This window comes from Stegostoma tigrinum, chromosome 17, assembly GCF_030684315.1.
Source record: "Stegostoma tigrinum isolate sSteTig4 chromosome 17, sSteTig4.hap1, whole genome shotgun sequence".
Lineage (NCBI taxonomy): Eukaryota > Metazoa > Chordata > Chondrichthyes > Orectolobiformes > Stegostomatidae > Stegostoma > Stegostoma tigrinum.
This window is the reverse complement of record NC_081370.1, coordinates 33,932,728-33,948,044: the sequence shown is the minus strand read 5'-3', so window position 1 is coordinate 33,948,044 and position 15,317 is coordinate 33,932,728. Positions and strand designations below refer to the sequence as shown.

Genomic DNA, 15,317 nt, shown 5'->3' with positions numbered 1-15,317 from the left:
CCTACCGTTCATTGTGTACATTCTCCTTTTATTAGACCCCTCAAAATGCATCACCTCACACTTAAAACTGATAAAGTTTCATCTGCTGTTGCTCTGCCCAATTTATTAGCCGGTCAATGTAAGACTGTAGCTTGAGAGCATTCCTCTCGATCAACAACTCCATCAATTTTTTGGTCATCTGCAAACTCACTAATTATACCTTCCACATTCACTGCTGGGTCATTAATGTACGTAGCAAACAGCCAGGGTCCCAGCATTGATCTTCGTGGTACACCATTGAGCCACTGGCTTCTGGTTACAGAAACAGCCCTCCACCATCGCCCTTTGCCTCAGCAATCTCCTTTGCCTCCCATAGCAGCCTGGGATACATCTCATCAGGCCCTGGGGACTTATGCACCTGTTTGCCAGCTAAAACATTTGAGACCTTTTTCTTTCTTAATCTTAACATGCAGTAGAACTTCAGCATTCCAAACTCCTGTCACTGGCTGAAATGTCATTTTTGGGCCAGGTGCAACCCATCCAGCTTGTACAAGTCCTACTTGCTTCAGTCCCAATAATACAAAAATCTGAAACTCTGCATCATCCACATATTCATCTGACTGATCTTTCATTACTCAGTAATAGCATGGTACTGAAAGTAATCCAGAGATTACAACTTTAGTAGTCTTTCTCTTTAACACTTGATTCCTATTGCAGGATCTTTTTTCCTTCCTTTTTCATAGAATCTTAGAATCCCTACAGTGTGCAAACAGGCCCTTCGGCCCAACAAGTCCACACCAACCCTCAAAGCATCCCACCCAGACCCATACCCCCATAACCCACCTAATCTACACATCATTGAACACTACAGGCAATTTATCATGGCCAACCCACCTAGCCTGTACGTGTTTGGACTGTGGGAGGAAACCAGAGGAAGCGCACACAGACGTGGAGAGAATGTGCAAACTCCACACAATCACCTGAGGGAGGAATTGAACCCGTATCATTGGCACTGTGAGGCAGCAGTGCGAGCCACTGTGCCACCCTGTGTCATTGGTATCGGTATGTGCCGTGACTGCCAGCTGTTCACCTATGGATGGTGATGAGGGAGAAAGTAAATGGGCAAGTTGTGCTTGCCGTGATTGCGTGGTTGGGAGCGTGGTGAGTGGAGGAGCCGTCAACCAGCATGTCTGAGGGCATGGTTCCTGTGGAATGCTGCTTAGGGAGGGTAAGGCAGAAATGCTGACATCCACCCTTGGATGTGGAGGCTGACAGTGTGAAAGCCGAGGAATGGGGACCACCATCTTTGTGAGGAAGAGGAGTGAAAGGATGAGGGCAGCATCTTGTGAATTTTGTTTCACATTTCCAGCACTGTTTTTGTTTTGGCCTTTTGACTAATTATTGTTATCTGAAATTCTTGCTCACTCTAGCTGGTTTAAACACTTCATTTCGCAGCCTGAAATCTTTCTGGTGTTTATTTTCTTGTAGAATTTTAAGATGTCAATATTTTGTATGGAAAAATGGATACATGCCAGGATATTTAAAAATATCAGATTTTGGCTTCCCAATGGCTTATAGAGCTTCCATAATGAGTGAGTGAAGTATAGTGGTAAGGAAGGTCCCAAGTTTTTGATCCGTCAGGTTTGTTTAATTGGCTGAAATATTGAGACCTGTTCTAAGCACGACAGCTTTGGAAAGTGCTCATGGCATGAATCTGTGATCAGTTTGTGAAGTAGAAATGTTACAATCAAACAGCACTGACCCAAACACAATGCAAATAAAGTTGTGTGATTGCTTTTGAATGCTGATGCTGCTACTCCATTGTAGCTGACAGACTGAGTGAGAGCTTCAATTCCTCACATTTTATTAATAGTACCTTTTTTCTTTTTCCTATTTTGTTGTCTTCAGCATCTCCCACCCCAATCTATTGTTTCTGGGATTACAGCACCAATTAATATTGTCTTTAGTTATCCAGTTAAGGTATCAATGAATGTGCAGCAGCAAGCTTTCGTGAGATTTTTACTTGTTTATCCTCAATGAGAAACCTTTTGGCAAAAACTAAATGGCAGATAATTAATTGCTTGTGCTCAAAACTACAATGAGTTGGTATGTCATTTAGTGCATATTTGGAGGCAAGAATGTTTAAATTGGCAGACCATACAATGTGAATGCCATACTTGTGTCACAGGCCAACTTTATAAAGTGAGACCAGAGTTTGAACCAAACCTGTAGGCCTCAAAACAAGATAACACGTCATTTACAAAATAGGTTAGTTGTCAAAATTTTTGTCCTGGAGATTTACTTGACATTTTTTTTTTGACAGTTTTCCTTTTATGAACTTCCTTTTATGTTTTCCCTCCTTCCTCAAGGATGTCCTGAACTGGTCTGCCTTTTCAAGGCAACTTGTGATTTTTAGGTTCTGTAGTATACAAATGCAACCTTTTTTTTTTAAACTTTCTCCTCTGTTGTATTGGATGCTAAGTACCATGTTGCTATCCAACTGCTCCTCTGACATCAAGTTGCACAAAAACATTTTTCTGAAACGTTGCTAAAACTGCACCTTGTTTGGTTTTCACCAAAAGTTATTTATTTTCCTAATCATTGATCTTAATCTTTTCCCTTTGCTTTCAGCAAGCATCAGATATCTGTTTTCTTTGTTTTTGTGTAAATTAAAACAACGTGAAACAAACAATTTAAATTGAGAGACTTCAGCTGAATTGACCTTGATTGTTGAAGTAACTCTTTTTTTTGTAGCTCACTCGCTCCTCTTCACGAGTCTATTTCAATCACCTCTCCCTGGCTGTGCATTCAGTCACCTTTTCTAATTCTGTTCCAAAATTGTTTTAACTGTTAGTCTTTGGAAATAAAATGTGAAATAAATCTGGACTCTTCTGTTTTCTCTAATTCCTTGACGAGTTTAAACATTTAATGTAAGCAATTAAAATAAATTCCAGTTCTGCTGAATGCCATCTGTTACACTGACAAGTGTGGTTGCGTAATTTCTTTTATCTGCAAGATCAATGCAGCTTTATCACATTAGTCATTTATGCAAATTATTTAAGGAGACTTTCAACTTCTGCATGCTGTAGAATGTTTCAGTAGTAATAGATTTCTGGACAAAGTTATACATATTGCTGGGAAGCCACATGAATTGATTGTGTTTTACTTTGTTATACACATCTGCATTAAAAGGGAAAAGCAGGCCTCATTGTGAATTTCGTCAAAGTCATTAACTTTAAAGCCACCGAAGAGATGACCCTGCAAACCAACCTGAGTTTATTTTATTCTGTTTAGTAAAAATTACTGATGTAAATTAGGTGAAAGTGATTATTTTCGGTCTTTTATGCTAAACTTGAACTTTTTTTTTCACTTTACAGTAAGCTCCCATGTAGAGCTTATCATAATGCAAGCTTTGTGCTGGGCACATGATGACCTAAATAAGGTTGACATTGACAACTACATACTGAAAGTCTGTGGACAAGAGGAAGTATTACAGAAGTAAGAGACACAAGCACATATTTCTCTAAATTTATGATGTGAAATTTCCGTATTACTATAACTGTTTACTGAAATTATTCTTTCTAATGTAAAGTTGAAGTTGCTTAATTTGACTTGCATTTTTTTAAAATGCCCAGTTCTGCAATTCAATTCTTTCTTTTTGAATGGGCGCAACATTTTGTCTCTGTGTAGCCTACTTAAGTAGTTGTGGTCTCTGTTATATTATCATTGTCTAATTTCACAAGCATCTGTTTTGAACTGAACAAACTTTGAGGCCAATTTCAAATGGAATCCAATTTCTGTACTCCTGTTTGGACTGCTTTTCTTTGATCCTATGTACTTTATTTTTACGCACAGTGTACTGAAGGGTTGGGCAGGAGAGCTCTTTTTGAATGCTCTCTCTACACATTTTTAACAAATATCTGTGGTAACTGACCATTAGCTGTAATATTTCAACATTTTACATGGGTGTGTAAATTAGCTTCAGCGACTTACATCAGCATTTGGCCTCTTTCATTTTAATTATGGAAATAGCAGGGGACTGGGTGGTTAGCACTCTGTGAGTGCTGAAAAATATTGTCTGAACCTTTTAAACTGAGAATATTCATTGATGAGGAGCCAGATTCCCCATGTGGTGACACAAGCAATTTTGGTTTTTTTCCTCTATTAAATCATTGGCTTGAAGGCTTTGCACAAAAAGACTGCTGTCTTCTAGATCATTCCTTAAATTTCTCAGATAGAGACACTTAAAAAACTTCTTCCACTGTTAGCCTAATGTCACTTGAATTATTCCAAGTCAGTGAATTCTTTTTTTAAGACAACTGAGATAACATGAGGCTAACACTGAAGACTGGGGTTCTGATTGGAAAAATTGCCCTAGGCTTTTCAGTTCTATGTTCGTGACCTACTTTGACTGTGTGAATTTTTCCACTTTTCTTAAAAAAAAGTGCCGCCATCCAAAGCAATACTACTTACAATGACCTCGCAGGCAATGGACTGCAGTGGACTCTGAAATGGAAAATTATAGGGAGTAGGTTAGAATTTGCTTGGTTTTATTGCTGAAATAGTGAAAACTGTGTTCTGGCCTGAAAGTCTGTGTCTGTTTAACTTATAAACATTGAATCAACAGAGCGTTTTTGATGTGAACTTGCAGACATTGATCCAGCTTGCACTTTCGTGTTAAAATGTTGTCTTGCCCAAGTTCATGCCCATTTTTCTTGGAACTGGTGTTTGAATTTTTTTCAGATATCAGTGTGGAGCTGGAGGAACACTACAGGCCAGACAGCATCTGAGGAGCAGGAAAGTTGACGTTTTGTGCTCTGCCTGGTCTGCTGTGCTCCTCCAGCTCCATGCTGTTATATCTGACTCCAGCGTCAGCAGTTTATGCTGTCCTTGAATTTCTTAGTTTGGTTTCTATCTCTGCCACATTGCCATGGCACAGTCATATGTGACATTGAGATGCAAACAATGTGACCATGATAAAGTAAATAATCATCCTCCTGCTCTCCCCACTCTGTCTGTCTTTTGACAGGGTAAGTAACATCATCTTCCATTATTAGTTCTTCCATCCAATGAGTGGCTCACTTGCCTGGTTTTCGTTGGAAACAATCAGCCATTTCAGAGATGTTATTACACACCTATGGAGCAGGTGGGACTTGGATCTGGGTGTCTCAGTTTAGGGGTAGGGATAGTACCAACGTGCTATAAGAGGATCCTTTGCCTGGTTTTCATTCTTCTGATCGGTTAACATCTTCACCTGTTTACCCTCAACTATGTAATTGACTTCACATTAATCCCCAGATCTGTTTACTGTTGCTTTTCCTCTGAAAAGATATTTTACTGTACAGTACTTGAACCATCCCTTGTTTAAATGTAGATGGAGTAAGTTTTGCCCGCTAACCCTTAATTCTCATTTATCTTAGGCCAAATCCATGCATAGCCCATTGCAAGCAGCTTTTCCCCCAGTTAGCTTTTCTTCCTCTAGATTGCTCCTTACCATTTTCCATAGCCAACCTAAACATTGATTCAATGATTGCTGTCCCTTTAAATAGTCTTCTTATGATACTAGATTATACTTGGCCATTACCAAGACCCGGGGCCAGCAATGGCTCCTTTCTCTTTGGACTGGAAATTCTCCTGAACTCTCTGAAGTCTTGCCTTTCTCTCTGATCATTACAATACTACCATCCCAGTCCATGTCCAGATGATTAAAATCTGCCATTATAACTACTTTGATAGATTCTTGATTTTTCTCTTCAATTTCCTTGCAAGGATCCTCCTTCTACATCTTTCCCATTTAGTTGGTGGCCTTTAGCTAAATAACATAAATGCGTTTTTTAAAATATTTTTCGTATTTTTGTTATGCAGCTCTCAGCAGATATATACTCTGTCTTGACTTCTTCAGTATCGCATTGCCTACCTTTCTATTTTCCTCTAGACTGGTCATTGAATTCCACTGTCCTTGCATACTCAAGATGCAGATTCATCTTTCCTTATGTAACTTGCTGACTTTTCTGGGGCCCCTGTGAAGCCCCTCGGGATTTTTAAAATTATATTTAAAGGAGCTTTATAAAAAACAGTAATTACTTTTGAAGGTTGAGTATTTGCAACTATTCCTGCAGTATTATCTTCAGGGTGTAATGAAAGACCTTTTTGTTTGTAAAATGTGAAACGTAATTTTAAATGTCATACATTTTTTTTCCACATTACAGTAAACATTGCTTAGGCAGTCACGAATACATTCAGAATTGTCGCAAGTGTGATGCTGAGATCAAGCTACAATTATTAAACCGCAGTACAATGTCCAGAGCTATGTCCCGCATGGTGAGCCCAGTTTATCAGTTCACATTTTATTTGTTTGAAACACGCATTATATTACTGAACTCAAATGAGCTGAATTTTTAAAAAAATGTTTTACAAATGGCCCTGGTACAAAAATGCTTGAATTTAATGAAATGGCAGCCTCCGTTCTGTTTCTAGTGGTCAGTGGATTTTTGGCGCAGAAAAGAAAACATACAAGCCTTACTAATGACTGGTTGGTAAATGGAAAGGCACTAATGTCATGGACTCAATTTGGAGCTTTAGGGAGAATCGCTGTAGTTTCATATGGATGCACTATATCTAAATGCATATTTTCTGCTATTAACTTTGGGTCAAAGTTGTTTTTTTTTCTCATTCTGTACTTCACTTAAACACATTAGACCAAAAAGGTGAGGGCAAGCTAATAGCCTTTCTTTGAGGAATAAATTTTCCACAACGTTGCAAAGATTTGTTTCTTAGAATTTTGAATTAAGCCTGCATTATTTTCCACAAATGCCACTAAGTTGTGCAAAACACTTTGCTCTTTTTTGGCCCATCCTGTTTTAAGCTTTGCAATCAAAGTACCCGTGACCTTGTGCGAATTCCACAGCAACAAGATGCTCAAGTCAACTTACTCTTTTTAACTTTTGAGGTTTCAGTGTAATATTTATCACTTGCAGTATACAATTCAGTCACCCCTTTGTAAGCTGCTTAGTATTTTTGTTCATTTTTTCACAATTGGTGCTGGCAGGACTGGGGATTGAAAATTTATCTCGTTAAAATCCAATTTTTACCTTTTTTGGGGTTTGGAGTCATTCCATTCCTTATTTCATTGCTGTTTTTTTTTTTAAGAACAGTATTCAATGTAAATATTTGCTACTTTTTTTTGGTATGGACTATAACAGTAATTGAATTTGAATGTAAATACACAGTTTAAGTCTAACTGCAAAACTTGACATGAACATTGCATAGGGAATATTCTGTTAATTGTCTTCATTTTTGTGGATGGAGTACAGCTAATAATTAGCATTTTTGCTGGAAAATGATTTAATGTATTCACACAAACAGGCAGAAGATGATAAAACACCTACAGATCTTGAGAAGTATCTCTGCCAGGTTGAAAAGCCTTTCAAAGACGTTATTACGAGGTAAAGTACTAATTCAGTAATTTAATATCATCCACAATTTTGTTGGGCTGCTCCTAATTTGTTTTCCTTTTACCTAGGCAATCTCTTGATGAGCTTCTGGACGTTTATCATACTCGCACGAAAGCATGTCTTCAGAGAGAAGTAAGTAGTCATTTAGTATATAACATGTGAGGCTGGATGAACACAGCAGGCCAAGCAGCATCTCAGGAGCACAAAAGCTGACGTTTCGGGCCTAGACCCTTCATCAGAGAGGGGGATGGGGGGAGGGAACTGGAATAAATAGGGAGAGAGGGGGAGGCGGACCGAAGATGGAGAGTAAAGAAGATAGGTGGAGAGGGTGTAGGTGGGGAGGTAGGGAGGGGATAGGTCAGTCCAGGGAAGACGGACAGGTCAAGGAGGTGGGATGAGGTTAGTAGGTAGCTGGGGGTGCGGCTTGGGGTGGGAGGAAGGGATGGGTGAGAGGAAGAACCGGTTAGGGAGGCAGAGACAGGTTGGACTGGTTTTGGGATGCAGTGGGTGGGGGGGAAGAGCTGGGCTGGTTGTGTGGTGCAGTGGGGGGAGGGGATGAACTGGGCTGGTTGAGGGATGCAGTGGGGGAAGGGGAGATTTTGAAACTGGTGAAGTCCACATTGATACCATATGGCTGCAGGGTTCCCAGGCGGAATATGAGTTGCTGTTCCTGCAACCTTCGGGTGGCATCATTGTGGCAGTGCAGGAGGCCCATGATGGACATGTCATCAAGAGAATGGGAGGGGGAGTGGAAATGGTTTGCGACTGGGAGGTGCAGTTGTTTGTTGCGAACTGAGCGGAGGTGTTCTGCAAAGCGGTCCCCAAGCCTCCGCTTGGTTTCCCCAATGTAGAGAAAGCCGCACCGGGTACAGTGGATGCAGTATACCACATTGGCAGATGTGCAGGTGAACCTCTGCTTAATGTGGAATGTCATCTTGGGGCCTGGGATGGGGTTGAGGGAGGCCCCAAGATGACATTCCACATTAAGCAGAGGTTCACCTGCACATCTGCCAATGTGGTATACTGCATCCACTGTACCCGGTGCGGCTTTCTCTACATTGGGGAAACCAAGCGGAGGCTTGGGGACCGCTTTGCAGAACACCTCCGCTCAGTTCGCAACAAACAACTGCACCTCCCAGTCGCAAACCATTTCCACTCCCCCTCCCATTCTCTTGATGACATGTCCATCATGGGCCTCCTGCACTGCCACAATGATGCCACCCGAAGGTTGCAGGAACAGCAACTCATATTCCGCCTGGGAACCCTGCAGCCATATGGTATCAATGTGGACTTCACCAGTTTCAAAATCTCCCCTTCCCCCACTGCATCCCTCAACCAGCCCAGTTCATCCCCTCCCCCCACTGCACCACACAACCAGCCCAGCTCTTCCCCCCCCACCCACTGCATCCCAAAACCAGTCCAACCTGTCTCTGCCTCCCTAACCGGTTCTTCCTCTCACCCATCCCTTCCTCCCACCCCAAGCCGCACCCCCAGCTACCTACTAACCTCATCCCACCTCCTTGACCTGTCCGTCTTCCCTGGACTGACCTATCCCCTCCCTACCTCCCCACCTACACCCTCTCCACCTATCTTCTTTACTCTCCATCTTCGGTCCGCCTCCCCCTCTCTCCCTATTTATTCCAGTTCCCTCCCCCCATCCCCCTCTCTGATGAAGGGTCTAGGCCCGAAACGTCAGCTTTTGTGCTCCTGAGATGCTGCTTGGCCTGCTGTGTTCATCCAGCCTCACATTTTATTATCTTGGAATCTCCAGCATCTGCAGTTCCCATTATCTCTGAAGTCATTTAGTATGAAGGTTTTTGGTGTGGAATTTTCAAATATCAAAATATGAGATGATGCAGATAAATGCCTAAAACAAGTTTGATATCTTATCTACCCAAATCTAAATTTAATTGAGGAACTAGGAAACTCTGATGTACTGTCTGTATATTGGATTTGAAATGTTCGCATACCTAGAGCGGAGTGTTCTCGTCACTGTGGCTTTGCATGAATGACTCCTGGTCTTGGACATCTGTGAAAAGTGTTTATATCAATAGCCACAGAAGTGAAGGTCAGGAGGGAGTTTGGTGTGGAACACAACAAGAGTAGTCGTGGATTTTCTGCCTCCTCCGTGAAGGAGTAAAACACCATTCCTGAGATGTGCTCAATAATGCTTCAGCCTGGGCTTAATAAATGTCAAGTAAACTTTGTGCTGCCTGACTATCAAATAATCAGCATTCCCAACAACTGAGGATCTACTCCCCTTCCCCTGATGTTCAATGGGATTTTCATCACCGAATTGTCCCAACAATATCATCTCTCAGAATTACAATTGACCAGAAACTAAAGTGAACCAGCAATATAAGGACTGTAGCTACAAAAGAATGCCAGAGACTGGGAATCTCTGCAGTAGATTGCTACCTGAATCCCCAAGTCTGACTGTCACCTAAAAGGTATCAGTCACAAGCATAGTGAAATACTCTCCAGTTGTTCTCTGGGTGCAGCTCCAGCATCAGTTTAGAAGAAAAAGCTCAACACCATCCAGGATAAAGGAGTCGGTCTCATGAATCCCCCTTTCAACTCCTAACTTAAACATTAGCTCTTTTTTTTAACTCCCCCTACAGTACACTCTAAGCCTACAATCTCTGCCACCTTTTAATAGCATGGCAGATAAGCAGGAAGAAAACCCTGTGCAAATTTTTTTTTACTTTTGCAGCATCCTGGTTTACAGCTATTGGCCATTTTTAAGTCCTAGTTCTAGAACTTCAACCCAATTACATCAGTATATGTACAATGTGTGGAATGGCTTTTCAAGACAGCATTTTTTTAAAAATCACATTCTCAAGTGTAATTGTGCTTGTGCAATAAATATTGGACTTACTAATTATATTCACATCAGTTTGTAACTTGAATGACATGTTGATGATATTGTAGACGTTTCCAGTCAAGTTGTGCATGTTGGAGATCTTCAGCCGAGTAATGAAGGATTTGAGCATAATGAAACAAAGTACTACGGATATTGAAGGTCTCGGACTATCTTGGAGAAACTCAGCAAGTCTGACTGCACATGTGGACCTCCATCTGTGAAGGGGCTATAAAGAAGGGTCACTGGATTCAACATTGAATCTACTTTTGCTCCACAGGTGCAGTCACACTAGCTGAGTTCCTGGAAGGATGCAGTAAAGTTGTGCTTAAGTTTTTATTTCAAATAACGTGAGGATTTTCCAACTTTGTCCTTGCTTGTAAAGTCACTGGCAAGAATTTATTTCCAGTTACTTCTGTCCTTATCCATTATAATGATCCAAAAGTGAGACTCTGGAAGCAAAGGTGTCTCAGCTGTGACACACTTGCCTTGGAATGATCAGGCACTGCGTTCAAAGTGCCACATAATGCAAATCTTTTTCATTTTTATCTCTTGGATATTGTTTTGAAAAATTAATTTTGGGGGGTGCATCATATGAGTTCAGCAGCATGCTTAATGCCATGTTGGTCTTTATCAACAAGTAATATCTCTGCAGCTAATTTGGTGTGCCATTTCTCTACAAAAAGTAGACTACATCTTAATTGTAACATTTTGTATGAAATTTAGAATTTGAATATTGTCTTTAATTCAAATATATTACACATTTGTCATATGGTTAGCTTCATCCAGATATGAACATGTTTCTGTCCTGTTTAATTTTAACTAGGGGAAACAATACAAAATGGTGGAACAGATTATCCAATCTGTAAAGGATATTTGCAGTGCACTGGACGGTGCAGAGACCAAGGCTGTCACTGATGCTGTAAAGAAATTAAAACGTGCTGTTAATCTTCCAAAAAGTAAAACTGTTGAGGTAAGCTTGTTGGTTTCTGTGCCAATTTCTGATCACATGATGAAAAACTGATAACTATATTCTCCAACAATAAGTTTGTTCTTTTGGCAGATTCAGTATTTTCTATTAGAGGAAATGTTTCAAACTAATGGTTCGGATGGTCTATCTCCATTGGCTTGATTTTTGTTTTCTTTTTAAGTAGTCTTTCTGTAGGGTGCTCAGATTCAGTTGAGTACAGCGATTTGAACAGTGTAGCTTGCATTTCATGTTTTGTAAGGTGATGATTCTGAAAATGTCAATGTTGTGGCTGCATTAAACCCCAACCTATCCAAGTGAAGAATTGGGCAATGGAGTAGGAGACCCTGATGGAGGCAGGCATGTCCTCTTTGGTTTCTGATGGGCATAACTGATAAAGGAGCTATTCAATGTAACTTGTAGCTATTAACCAGTAAACTAGAGCTTGTCTAAGACAAGTGTCTCAGTTCATTTAGACATAATAATGGTTTATCTGCTACCACTGCCAATTAGAAAGGCCCTTAGACACCATATGGAGAAAATGATAGTGTGGTAATATTGTTGAATTAGTAATCCAGAAAAGCCCAGATAATGCTTGAGGAACTTGGGTTCAAATCCCATCATGGTGGATGGGGGAATTTGATACACCACCAGAATTGTCAAAACTTTTTTTATTATTATTAAAGAGTGGAAAGGAGGATTAGGAACAGCAGTGTATCCGCAACCACAAGTTATCAGTAGTTGATACTCAATACTGCAACATTACTTGCTTTCCCACCCCCCCACCCCGCCAACCCTGTTCAGTAACGAATGATCCAAAGGATAAAGAAACTCGGCTGAATTTAGAATAGTTTTAATTATCATATTAGCATAATACTTCATATCAAGTAAGGTAGAAAATGTTCTACAGTCAGGAGACCATACTGGTTTTGCTCACCCAAAAAAGAATTGGTGTTTAATTTTGGCCTGTAATTTTGCTCATGCTGAGATTCCAAATGATTGTCCATAAATACTCTTTATTTGCTGAACTTTTGTTCAATACAACTGCAACGAAGCCTATTTTTCAGTGACTGCTGTTGTCACTCAGGGTGGACTATTGTGTCTTAACCTTTGATCTTTTGCCAGCCATGGAACATAATTTTTGGCTAGTGATCCCTTTCTTGGTAGTCACGTGATGCACCTTACCAGTTGACCTTAAAAATCGATCTCTGTCTTTTTTCATGTGGAGCAATTCCACTGCAGTGTTAATCTTGAACAATCAGTAAATAAGGCCTTAAAATTTCAGTGCCAGGATACATTGAAAAGTGCTTCGAGTTGTGTTGCTGGACTAGCATCAACTGAGCGGCAATATTTGATATCTGATGATTGTGACATTTTGAAGCAGTCACAATTGGATTTGCAGTTTGAGCAAAGTTGAGATTTTTGAGCAGCTTTGAAAGTATCTCAATGATTTTAGTAGTACACACACTTCCTGAGCAGGGAAGTGCTTTCAGTCTTAGTAAGACACAGACATTGCAATGAAACAATCCATTCACAATGAATATATTTTAGAACTTGAGATAATAAAGTGTGAAGCTGGATGAACACAGCGGCCAAGGCAGCATCTCAGGAGCACAAATGCTGACGTTTTGGGCCTAGACCCTTCATCAGAGAGGGGGATGGGGTGAGGGTTCTGGAATAAATAGGGAGAGAGGGGGAGGTGGACCGAAGATGGAGAGAAAAGAAGATAGTTGGAGAGGTAGGGAGGGGATAGGTCAGTCCAGGGAAGACGGACAGGTCAAGGAGGTGGGATGAGGTTAGTAGGTAGGAAATGGAGGTGCGGCTTGGGGTGGGAGGAAGGGATGGGTGAGAGGAAGAACAGGTTAGGGAGGTAGAGACTGGCTGGGCTGGTTTTGGGATGCGGTGGGGTAAGAGGAGATTTTGAAGCTGGTGAAGTCCACATTGATACCTTGGGCTACAGGGTTCCCAAGCGGAATATGAGTTGCTGTTCCACGCCCAAAGAGGATCCCCCTCGTTCTCACACACCAACCCAACAATCTCCGGATACAACGCATCATCCTCCGACACTTCTGCCATCTACAATTCGACCCCACCACCCAAGATATTTTTCCATCCCCACCCTTGTCTGCTTTCCGGAGAGACCACTCTCTCCGTGACTCCATTGTTCGCTCCACACTGCCCTCCAACCCCACCAAACCCGGCACCTTCCCCTGCAACAGCAGGAAATGCTACACTTGCCCCCACACCACCTCCCTCACCCCTATCCCAGGCCCCAAGATGACTTTCCATATTAAGCAGAGGTTCACCACATCTGCCAATGTGGTATACTGTATCCATTGTACCCGGTGTGGCTTCTTCTACATTGGGGAAACCAAGCGGAGGCTTGAGGACCGCTTTGCAGAACACCTCCGCTCGGTTCGCAATAAACAACTGCACCTCCCAGTCGCGAACCATTTCAACTCCCCCTCCCATTCTTTAGATGACATGTCCATCATGGGCCTCCTGCAGTGCCACAATGATGCCACCCGAAGGTTGCAGGAACAGCAACTCATATTCCACTTGGGAACCCTGCAGCCCAATGGTCTCAATGTGGACTTCACCAGCTTCAAAATCTCCCCTCCCCCCACAGCCCAGCCTGTCTCTGCCTCCCTAACCTGTTCATCCCTTCCTCCCACCCCAAGCCGCACCTCCATTTCCTACCTACTAACCTCATCCCACCTCCTTGACCTGTCTGTCTTCCCTGGACTGACCTATCCCCTCCCTACCTCCCCACCTCACCTCTCCTCTCCTCTCCTCTCCTCTCCACCTATCTTCTTTTCTCTCCATCTTCGGTCCGCCTCCCCCTCTCTCCCTATTTATTCCGGAACCCTCACCCCATCCCCCTCTCTGAAGGGTCTAGGCCCGAAACGTCAGCTTTTGTGCTCCTGAGATGCTGCTTGGCCTGCTGTGTTCATCCAGCTTCACACTTTTTATTATCTTGGGAACTGCAGATGCTGGAGAATCCAATTATCACACATTTTAGAACTTGGCTTGCCCAACATATGGTCTGGGGGAGGCCAGAATTCAGTTTGTCAAGCTTCTCCATGGCATGCAGACATTGTGTTTCAAATATAGGTAAAGTCACACTAGGCCATTCTGCTCATTTTGTTTACTGCCGATGGACTCTGAGTTTGTGATTGGATGAGTAGCAGGCATTTTAAAGTGAGTTTTCTATTTTTTTTTTTGCTTTCATTGCTAAGGTTTGTTCTCTCTCTATCTTTTGGCCATGGCCTCTGTTCTACTAAGCAGGAGACCTACTGAAAGGTTTCCGAGGTCAAATTTGTGGTGAGGATCACAGAGGCTACAAGGAACCAGAATTGGGGCAATAGCACTTTCCTGGTCAGGGAGCTAGAGTCTGGGACAAGGTGGAAGTGAGGTGGTTTGTCTCGATCCCTTTAGCCATTCAAGTTCTTCCTCCACAGTCAATTATGAAGGGTGTGAATATGGAACTGAGATGACCTGGTTTTGTGCTCCGCCCCCCCCCCCCCCCCCCGCCCCTGCAAAAGCAGGCTGGGGTAAAACAAGGGAGAGGCCAAGCTGAAGGGCAACTGCTTCTGATCCCCACTTTTTTCATGGGCATTCTGGCAAGGCAAGCTCAGTGTGTGCACCACCAGAGATGAATGCAAGATTGGTGTTTGTTAGTTAAACCCAACTCTTTAGTTCAGCCTCATTCCCCATCTCCTTGCCTGGTGATCAGGATATGGGGCCTGGTTTGTCTCCCCAACTCCCCTTTTTAAGCAATGAGGCAAGAGTAAAAATGATTGGTAACCGTAGTTTACAAAATGATGGAGGACATCTATTAATCTACCATTCTCATTTATTACTCAACATAAGACATCCCCTCGGCCTCTAGCTGGAGGAGGCAAAGATTTATGCTGCAAGGAAGCCAATCAAGCTTCATGTGAATCCCGTTCAGCCTTGCAAACAGTCATGTCTAATTTTATTTAGTAACAAGAAGTTGTGAATCTCTCTTCCATTTAACTTTGTTAACCACCTTATTTTCTGAAGCTGGTCTTTT

General features: G+C 42.0%; 1 protein-coding gene across 1 annotated transcript in view; it reads left to right on the top strand.

The window, feature by feature from the left end:
* The window catches only part of pik3c2a (phosphatidylinositol-4-phosphate 3-kinase, catalytic subunit type 2 alpha), a 125,855-nt gene that overhangs the window by 51,540 nt on the left and 58,998 nt on the right, over positions 1–15,317 (top strand). The window contains exons 5-9 of the mRNA XM_059651839.1: positions 3,357–3,477; positions 6,189–6,300; positions 7,345–7,424; positions 7,502–7,565; positions 11,120–11,266. Of these exons, the coding sequence (XP_059507822.1) occupies positions 3,357–3,477; positions 6,189–6,300; positions 7,345–7,424; positions 7,502–7,565; positions 11,120–11,266 (524 nt within the window). The remainder of the gene's footprint in view (positions 1–3,356; positions 3,478–6,188; positions 6,301–7,344; positions 7,425–7,501; positions 7,566–11,119; positions 11,267–15,317) is intronic.